General features: G+C 36.0%; 1 protein-coding gene across 1 annotated transcript in view; it reads right to left on the minus strand.

Moving 5' to 3' along the window:
• The window catches only part of LOC148949842 (uncharacterized), a 28493-nt gene extending 20229 nt beyond the window's left edge, over positions 1 to 8264 (minus strand). Inside the window, exon 1 of the mRNA XM_089091951.1 lies at positions 8233 to 8264. Coding sequence (XP_088948077.1) covers positions 8233 to 8238 — 6 coding nt within the window. The 5' untranslated portion in view covers positions 8239 to 8264. The remainder of the gene's footprint in view (positions 1 to 8232) is intronic.
• Between the last annotated feature and the right edge of the window lie 2135 nt (positions 8265 to 10399).

Here is a 10399-nt window from a genome sequence, read left to right on the forward strand (position 1 = left end):
ATCATTCCCCCAAACACATCCAATCAAAGTTTTGAGATAGCCATTTTGTTCAGTGTAGTTGATTTCATGCTAGAAAATTTGTTTTTGAAGATCCCCTACAACCCTCGGGGCAAGGGTTGTAAGTTATGCCCGTGGGGCATATAAGGTTTTAATAGAAGCGTTGTCGTAGAAACTTCAAAAAAGGCTCATTCGATTAGAAATTCAGAAGGCTAGTACCCTTTTCAATAGTCGAAAGTGATTGGAGGACAACTAACCCCCCTCTCACGCCCACCTTTTCACCAAACACATCCAATCAAAATTTTGAGATATCCATTTTGTTCGCGTAGTTTAAAGTTCTATAAATAAGGTCTTTGAAGGTGACAACCCCTCACAGCCCTCAGGGCAAGGGTTGTAAGTTATGCCCTAGGGGCATATAAGGCTCTTATAGAACGCTTTGTTTTAAAAACATCAAAAAGGGCTTATTCGATTAGAAATTAAAATGGCTAGTGCCTTTTTTAATAGTCAAAAGTAATTGGAAGGTAACTAGCACCCCTTCCACACCTACCATTTTTGAGATAGCCATTTTGTTCCACGCAGTTAAAGTTCAGGAAATTATACCTTTGAGCAGGACACTCCCCCCACAGTCTTCAGGGCAAGGGTTAACAGTTATGACCTGGTAGCATGTATAGATTTTATTTAAATGTTTTTTCTAAAGACTTGAAAAAGGGCTCATTCGATTGTAAATTCAAAGGTTTAGTGCCCTTTTTAATAGTCAAAAGTGATTTGAGGGCAACTAGCCCCCCTCTCTGGCCTACCTTTTCCCCAAACACATCCAATCAAAATTTTTAGATAGCCATTTTGTTCAGTGTTGTGGATTTCCAGATAGAAATTATGTCTTTGAGGAGGACACTCCCCCAAAGCCCTCAGGGCAAGGGTTGTAAGTCATGCCCTGAAGGCATATAAGGTTTTTATAGAACGCGTCGTCGTAGAAACTTCAAAAAGGGCGCATTCGATTGGAAATTGAAATGGCTAGGGCCTTTTTTAATAGTCGAAAGTGATTGGAAGACAACTAACACCCCTTCCACGTCCACCATTTCCCCAAACATATCCAATCAAAATTTTTAGATAGTCATTTTGTTCCACGCAGTTTAAAGTCCAGGAAATTATACCTTTGAGCAGGACACTCCCCTCATAGTCTTCAGAAGAAGGGTTATAAGTTTTTCCCTGGAGGCATATAAGGTTTTTATTGAAATCTTTGTCGTAGAAACTTGAAAAAAGGCTCATTTGATTGGAAATTCAAAGGGCTAGTGCTCTTTTTTAATAGTCGAAAGTGATTTGAGGGCAACTAACCCCCCTCTCACGACCGCCTTTTACCCAAACACATCCGATCAAAATTTTGAGATAGACATTTTATTCAAAGTAGATGAAAGTTTTGGAAATTAGGTCTTTAAGGATGAAAACCCATCCCCCCACAACCCTCAGGACAAGGGTTGTAAGTTACGCCCTGGGAGCATTTAAGGTTTTTGTAGAAAGCGATGTTGTAAAAACATCAAAAAGGGCTCATTCAATTAAAAATTGAAAGGGCTAGTGCCTTTTTAATAGTCGAAAGTGATTGAAGGGCAACTAACCCCCCTCTAACGCCCACCATTTCCCCAGACACATCCAATCAAAATTTTGAGTTATGCATTTTTTTCAACGCAGTCGAAAGTTCTGGAAATTAGGTCTTTAAGGATGATAACCCCATCAGAGCCCTCAGTGCAGGGGTTGTAAGTTATGCCCTGGGGCTATATAAGTTTTATATAGAAAGTTGTTGTAGAAATTTTAAAAGTGGCTCATTTGATTGGAAATTGAAATTGCCCTTTTTAATAGTCGAAAGTGAGTGGAGAGTAATTAACCCTCTTCTCACGCCCACCATTTCCCCAAACACATTCAATCAAAGTTTAGAGATAGCCATTTTGTTCAACGTAGATGAAAGTTCTGGAAATTATATATTTAAGGATGCCAAACCCCCCAGAGCCCCCAGGGCAAGGGTTGTAAGTTATGCCCTGGGGGAATATAAGGTGTTTAATGATATAAGATGTTTAATGTCGTAAAAACTTCAAAAGGAGCTCATTCAATTGGAAATTGAGAGGGTTAGTGCCCTTTTTAATAGTTGAAAGTGATTGCAGGATAACTAACCCTCCTCTCACGCCCACCATTCCTCCAAACACATCCAATCAAAATTTTCAGATAGCCATTTTGTTCAACGTAGTAGAAAGTTCTTGAAATTAGGTCTGCGAGGATGACAACCCCCCCTCAAAGTCCTCAGGACAGGGGTTGTAAGTTATGCCCTGGGGGCATATAAAGTTTTTATAGAACGCGTTGTCGTAGAAACTTTAAAAAGGGCTCATTCGATTAGAAATTGAAATGGCTTGTTCCCTTTTTGATAGTCGAAAGTAATTGGAAGGCAACTAACACCCCTTCCGCACCCACCATTTCCCCAGACACATCCAATCGAAATTTGGTGATAGCCATTTTGTTTAATGTAGTTGAAAGTTCTGGAAATTAGATCTTAGAGGATGACAACTACCCTCACAGCCCTTAGGGTAAGGGTTGTAATTTATGCCCTGGGTGCATATAAGGTGTTTATAGAAAGGGTTGTCGTAGAAACTCAAAAAGGGCTCATTCGATTGGAAATCAAAAGGCCTAGTGCCCTTTTTAATAGTCGAAAGTGATTGGAAGACTTGACATTTTTATAGTAAGGATCGATGTGGGTATAATGTATTATTTTGTTGTTGTTGTTGTTGTTGTTTAGACCAGGGCACTTTGTATCGAAGGACTTATCGTAGGAACTTTAAAAGGGCTCATTCGATTGAAAATACAAGGGGCTGATGCCCTTTTTGATATTCAAAAGTGATTGGAGGGAAACTAATCCCCCTCCCACACCCACCCTTCCATTTTCCTTTATGTTTTAAAAGTAAATGCTGCCTTAAGATTAAATCAAAACGCACTGTGTTCATGCTAATTCCCAATAAGGCATCTCAGCAGTATCCCAAGAACGACTGAGGGTATTATGTTCAAACTTTTGGGGCTGCTTCTGCTCTTCAAATTTAATCAAAACAAAATAGCGTAAGTGTATCCAAGCTATCAAAGAAAGTAAACAAATTATTTTGCGAATGTTATCAAGTTTTCCATTTCAGGTCAACTACAGGAGGTATGAAACTAAATTAAACATTACTATTTGTGTCCAGATTTTTATGAGGGTGTATGTTGTTAAAAATTACTGAAATTTTTTCTCCGGCATACAAATAGCAGGCCAAAAATTCTTAAAAAAACGAAAATATTTAAAGTATTATTTTCTTTTTCTCTGAAAACACTATGTCAATATAAATCGAACAGGAATTAATTAAAAAAACGTTTTCCACAAAATAAATTTTTCAAGGAAAAGTAAAGAAGTCCATTAAACAAAAAATGAGCAAAAATAAAATCAAATAATCTACCAAGCGTGAAACTACCACAAATCAGCATCGATAAATAAATGAAACCCAAAACGAGCAGAAACTAACATAAGTTGGGCTCAAAACCCATATGCCTTCCCAAGACCAGAACATAATTTGCATTTTACTGAGGAAAATGCAAATGAATGTGCATTGTTAGTTTAATATACATATACTGATATTTAGTAATCAAAATGTTAATATTATTTGATTTATTAAAGTTACAAAAGTAAAAACATTTATATTTTTTTCATTAAAGTGCAAATTATGTTCTGGCCTCGGGAAGGCATAGGAGTTTTGAGCTCAACTTATGTTAATTTCTGCTCGTTTTGAGTTTGACTCGGTTATTTATTGTAATTTCTGTTCGTTTTGGGTTTCATTTATTTATCGATGCTGATTTGTGGTAGTTTCACGCTTGGTAGATTATTTGATATTATTTTTTCTCATTTTTTGTTTAATGGAGTTCTTTACTTTTCTTTGAAAAACTTATTTTGTGGAAAAAGCTTTTTTTTAATTAATGTATTTCATAATGACAAAAGACAAGTCGGGGGAAAAGTTAAAGGTACAATCAAATAAAATATAATTTTATAAAGGCACCACTTCTGATTTAAGGTCCATTTGGACGTCTTGACATAAAAAAAAAGCTCAAATTGTCTGCGTTTAGAAGATAAGCGACAGTCGGAATCTATATGTAAAAGCCTGCCACGTGCCGAGTGCTGGGGCCCGGCAGCAAAGCTGCTAGGCTCTCGGTAATTTAACATATGTTAGATAGACTGTGAAGCAACTGCTTTTTTTCTTTTTAAACTTAAACTTCGCTTTTTACTCCCCTCAGAAAAAAGAATGTTTCCCGTATTTTTTGAATATCAGGCAAATTTTCCCAGGCTCGTAACTTTTAATGGGTAAAATTTAACCTATTGAATTTATATATTTGGAATCAGCATAAAAAGCCAATTGGCTTAGTGTATCAATTGCCACCAAAATTCTGTTTTTAGGGTTTTGGTTACTATTGCGCGACTCGCTGCTTACTCAGCGTTTGTTACCACGAATTGTCTCAATTAATTCGTGGTAACGAACTGTAAGTACTCAGCTCAATAGTAACTCTAAAAAACAGAATTTTAACACCAAGAAATGCATCAAAAGAATGGAATTTTTATGCCGATTTCAAATAATAAGTTTAATCAAGTTTAATCTTATCAGTCATAAGTTACGAGCCTGAAAATATTTGGCTTATTTTCAAAAAAAAAGGGGAAACACCCCATAAAAGACAAGGACTCTTAATGAAAATCACACCATCAGATTCAACGTATAAAGGAATCCTACTGTAGAGGTTAAATCATTAAAACTTAAAACGAACAGAAATTATTCCGTATATGAAAGGGGATGTCCCCTCCTCAACGCCTTTCTCTTTACGCTAAAGTTTGACTCTTTCTCACAACTCTACTTCTTAAAACAGTTAAATATGAAAGGGGCTGTCCCCTCCTCAACGCCCCGCTCTTTACACCAAAGTTTTTTTTATTCTTTAATAAGTAGAGTTGTTAGAGACAGTCAAACATTTGCGTAAAGAGCGAGGCTTTAAGGAGGGGACCGCCCCTTAAATTTACAGAATAATTTCTGTTCGTTTTAAGTTTTAATGTCGCTCCTTACTTTCAGTTAAAAAAAAACTTTTTTTTCATTTTTTTGATGCACAAGGATTGTTCTTTGCTAAGAGCTGTTACAACGATCAGCTTGATCCACGACTCTCTTAAACATGAGGGAGGTCACCACTCTCTTTTAAAGTTTTCTTTTATTGCACTCAAATTAGAGCATTTGTATTACAATTTTCAGAAAGAATAAAAATCCCTGGAAAAATTTACACCTTCCAATATTTCTCAGGAAAGTTTTATGAATACAAAAATAACTTTTTTTTAAATAATTAAAAAAAATTATTTAAAAAAAAGATTTTAATAATTTAAAACAAATATTTTTAAGGAGGAGTTCATTTAATAAATCGTTTAAAGGGATGGTCCACACCGCTCTCCTTTGTGTGCAGGTAGCATAAACACATCAATATTATCTTTTATGTAACATTTAAAATATTTCTGTAATGACAGGGGGCCATTGACCCTGTAGCACCTATATAAGAGGCTTAGTCTAAATGTGTTCCTCGGAACGGAGGGAGAAAAGATGTTTGCTTCCATCCCTACTTTCTTCTTTCTTTATCTGAAGGCTCACTGAGAGCTACAAAATTTGGGAATAAGTATTCTTTTTGATGTTTCATGCCACCCTTCGCTCCTCCAGACATAGAATATCCTGATTAATAGCTGAAGCGCAATTTATACACCACTTAACATGACTTATCAACTCAGGTAAATGAAGTTTAATTTTTTTTTATCTATACTAATCCTTTGTTTTGTATGGACTAACCACACAATTAGGAACGAATAGGCCACCATGCGGCATTACGGCCTCTTCGGTTACTATTGAGCTGAGTCGTTCCTTAATTACAGTTTGTTACCACGAACTGTTTGATTATGTTTTATTTTCTGCAGGCCACTCATGCAATTTTCTGATGCTACAAATTGGAATTTTCTGATGCTACATGCCGTTTTAGGTCAGTTTTGTGTTTTCAGGTTTTCAGTTAGAATTCTACAGGCACCAAAAATATTACGAGTCAGTTCATTTAAGCTAGTTTTTCAGATATTTCTTGCGTGATCTGTGAAGTAATACCTTTTGTTCGTTGTAAGTTTCAACCTCACTCTTTACTTCCTTAAGAAAACTTTGTTTTTTATTCATCAACAAATAGAACACAGTAGTTACCAAATATTTTTATTCCTTGCATTCTAAAGCTTTTTTAGGAAAACACCAGTGTAAACTTTGACACAAAGCATGGGAATTGTGGGCGGGGAAGGGGGAGCGACAGCCACTCTCAAAAATAGGATGACCTATTTTCTTTTTAAGTTTTAAGACTTACTTTTGACTTTCATCTAAAAGAACTTTGTATTAATTTGTAAAATCAAAAATAAATCAAATTCTATGGTTTAATAGGGACGTGAAGACACCCTGAATGACCTACTATCCGTATGGGATTATAGTCTTGGTTCAAACACTTAGTCTTGGTTAAGTCTTGGTTCAAACACTTACGGCTTTGCGCTAAAACAAGATTTGTAAAACAAGTTTTCGGTTTTTATTTCTTTGTCATTTGAACATGAGGATGGAATTGATGTGCATTTTACTAGAATTTTCCGAAATCGATTTTTACTTTTTGTTTACTCATTATTTGCAGAGCTGATGGAGACTAATGTAGGATAAACATTAGTAGGCTAAAAAGGTGTTTGAACTAATAATTCGTTACTATGGGGACCAGGGACGTGCCCAGGGTGAACTTGCTCCTTCTACCAGAAATGTCAAGTTTGACCAAATTTCTGGGAATTTTTCGTTCAAATTATCAAATAAATGTTTTATTATTATTGCCCCCTTCCCCCGAAAAGCCTCCTACATACATGCCTCTTTTAGACTCAATTAAGAATTATAATTACTCTTCTCCTATTTATAAACTTTTTTGTCTTTTTTATTCTATTTAAAACCTTAGAGGATGTATGGTTGATTTATAATACTCCAGAATCTTTGTGGATCTTCCAAATTGGGGACTATGCATATTCACATGTACGTATATGTGATGAGTGGCACACTTTCGGGATGCACGAACTTAACAAAAACGCAAGAATAGGCGAGGCTAAAATATAGTTTAATAGAAAACTATACGAAATTGTAGAATAAATCGCAGAAGCCCCAAAATCCTCGGACAGGGGAAAGGCTAAAACTCACCCCTTGTATATGCCTGAATATTCATGTGTGCTAGTAGCCTAAATCTCTATGATTGAATGTGGAAGAGCATGTGGAATTTTAGGCTAGAAAGAAGTGACTTCAAATATCGCAATTTCCTGCATTTTAGGGGAAAGGATTTGGGCAATATTAACAACTTTTTAGATAAACCTCCGGGTACGGATATGGGCGAATTTACATGCCCACTAAGGACTTAAAAATGGGGGTGGAGTAATATCTGTAGCATACCTACAGTTAATAGATAAGGATGATACAAATAAATATAAACTTTAAAGAAATCAAAGTGCATATATTTTAATATATTCTATAAATATAAGGAGCAGCTGGAGGGACTATACAGGTATAATATGCTTATAAAGTCAGATATTTGTTGTGTCTGTTTTTGCTCATTGGGACGCATTTTGGGCTCTAGTTTTTTGTTTCAAGCTTTGGATCCTATTTTTCTTTTTTACTTTTTTGACCCAAGACTTTCTTTTCTGCCTTAATCGTTTCTGTTATTCCTGCTGATTTTAAATCTAGCCATACCAATAAATAAAAATCAGTCAAGTTATCAGTAATCAGTTATTCCTCATCTTTTTGTTTTAAGAATTTTTGAGATTGGAAATATTCTTGAGAATATTTGATTATGCCAATTGTTTTTTACTTACGTCACTCGCTTATCAATAGGGAATTTATGTTATATGAAGAGAGGGGGGGGATGTTTGGTTGTGGCTTACCCTTGCCATGAATAAGATATGTTCCATGATAAAAATTAAATACAACGACGCATTTGAAGCAGAAGGAATGTTTTCGGAACCGTTGGGGAGATGGTCTATTGCCCTAATTGTACTTTACCCAGGGTTCACCCAGACCCAAAGGATAGAAATACAAATTTTCTGGAATTCGGCGGTTAAGCAACAATACAAGGGGTAAATTGCAATTAAATGAATGTCAATATTTCGAAGTTTTCACATACCTTCATAATGGGTCTCTTTTATGACTCCCAATACAGTTCAATTGTCTTCTGGAAGACTACTGACATATATTTGACAGGTATCAGTCTCTTATACTATTATGATTTGATTGTGTTAAGGTGCCCTAAGGCTTAATACCTTTGATCTTATGTTAAACAATATTTGAAATCGGATGCCATATTCGTTACACTAGTTGAACTTCATGTTTTTTTCGTAATTATTTTGGCTTTGTCATAGATAACCTTGGCTAGATTCAGGACGAATTTTTTACCTACTGTTATCCCGATCAAAAGAGACCATCGAATAAATATGTTGATACATCACAACTCCTGCCTTAGTTCACGTTCCCACGGTGACTTGGCGTTTCTACCTCCTTTTTTTCCTCTATCTAACCAGATGGGAATGAGGGTAGTGTCTAATATGAATTCTATACAACGTTTATCTACCAAGGCAGCTGTAGTCTAGATCTAGGTATGAAGAGGCCAGACAAAGAGAGAGAGGTAGAAGACCTTACCCTTTGGTTCTTTTGACACCCATTTTTAGAGGCCTCTTTCTGTTCCTTGTCAAATTTGCTTCATTGGGGCGAATGCGAAATTATTTTTAATTTTTGTGATTATAAGTGCAAGATTGTATAATGGCCCCTCCGCCCCCCACTTTCTCATCGCTTACTTATCAGAAAGCAAATTCGAAGCTGAGCTTTTCTTCTATTAACTAAAAAAAACAAGTTTTTTTTGAACTGAAAGTAAGGAGCGACATTAAAACTTAAAACGAACAGAAATCATTCCGTATATGAAAGGGGCTGTCCCCTACTCAACGCCCTCACTCTTTACGCTAAAGTTTTTTATTGTTTTAAAAAATAAAGTTGTGAGACAGAGTCAAACTTTAGCGTAAAGAGCGAGGCGTTGAGGAGGGGACAGCCCCTTTCATATACGGAATAATTTCTGTTCGTCTTAAGTTTTAATGTCGCTCCTTACTTTCAGTTAAAAAAAACTTGTTTGTTTTAGTTAATTTCTGAACGCTTTTGAATAAATGCAGCTTTGATTTTGGCTGACCGTACATGAATAATTAAAACGAAATTCACATATTAATTTTCCTTTTTTTGGCTAATTGGCTTTCTTGAAATTTTGTTCTGACGTAACTTACGAATTAAATTAAGTAATGAATATCTATATTCGTATGTTTTTATTACGTATATTAGGGAGTTCGCTCCCTTGTCAATACCTCGTTCTTTACGCTAAAGCTCGAATTTTGTTCGAATCACAAACCCCTGAATCACAAAGGCCAGTTAATTAGAATAGATAGCTATTTTGAAAGTACTAGAACAAACTTTAGCGTAAAGAGCGAGGTATTGACTAGGGGGCGAAACCTATCATATACGTAATAATTTCTGTACGTTTTAAGTTTTAATATTGCTCCTTACTCTCAGTTGAAAAAAAAACTTGTTTTTTTATTAAATTTCTGATCGTTTTTTAAATAATGCTGGGAAATCTGGCGCCCTCTTCATGGAAATGTCCCTTCCCCCAAGGAAATATCCTCCATGGAAAGATCCTCCCCCGTAGCCCCTACTCCGACCCCGATCCTCCACTAGAAAAAATTCTTCCTGAAAACGCCTGAATGCTTCCCAATAACCAATACAATATGTAAACAATGGGCAAAGTTTATAACTTGCAGCCCTTCCCCCGGGAATTGAGGGGTATTAAATCATCCTCAAAGACATATTAATTTGATTTTTGACTATACTGAACAAAATGGCTATCTCACAATTTTGATTGGGTGACTTCGGGAAAAGATGAGCGTGGGAGGGGGCCAAGTTGCCCTCCAATTTTTTGGTCACTTAAAAAGGGAATTAGAAATTTAAATTTCCGTTCGGATGATCCCTCTCACGATAATCTAGGACTACTAGGTCGATACGATCACCCCTGGGAAAATAACAACAAAAAAAAACAAACAAATAAACACTCATCCGTGATCTTTCTTCTGGCGAAAAAATACAAAATTCCACATTTTGGCATATAGGAGCTTGAAACCTCTATAGTAGGGTTCTCTGATACTCTGAATCTGATGTTGTGATTTTCAATAAAGTTCTATGACTCTTAGGGTTGTTTCCCCCTTTTCATAGGCAGCGCGCTAGCGCTGCCTAAGTAAAGAACAATGTGGGCACAATGTGTT

The sequence above is a fragment of the Artemia sp. Qi Xiang Cuo genome, chromosome 7 (assembly GCF_049724085.1).
Source record: "Artemia sp. Qi Xiang Cuo chromosome 7, ASM4972408v1, whole genome shotgun sequence".
Lineage (NCBI taxonomy): Eukaryota > Metazoa > Arthropoda > Branchiopoda > Anostraca > Artemiidae > Artemia > Artemia sp. Qi Xiang Cuo.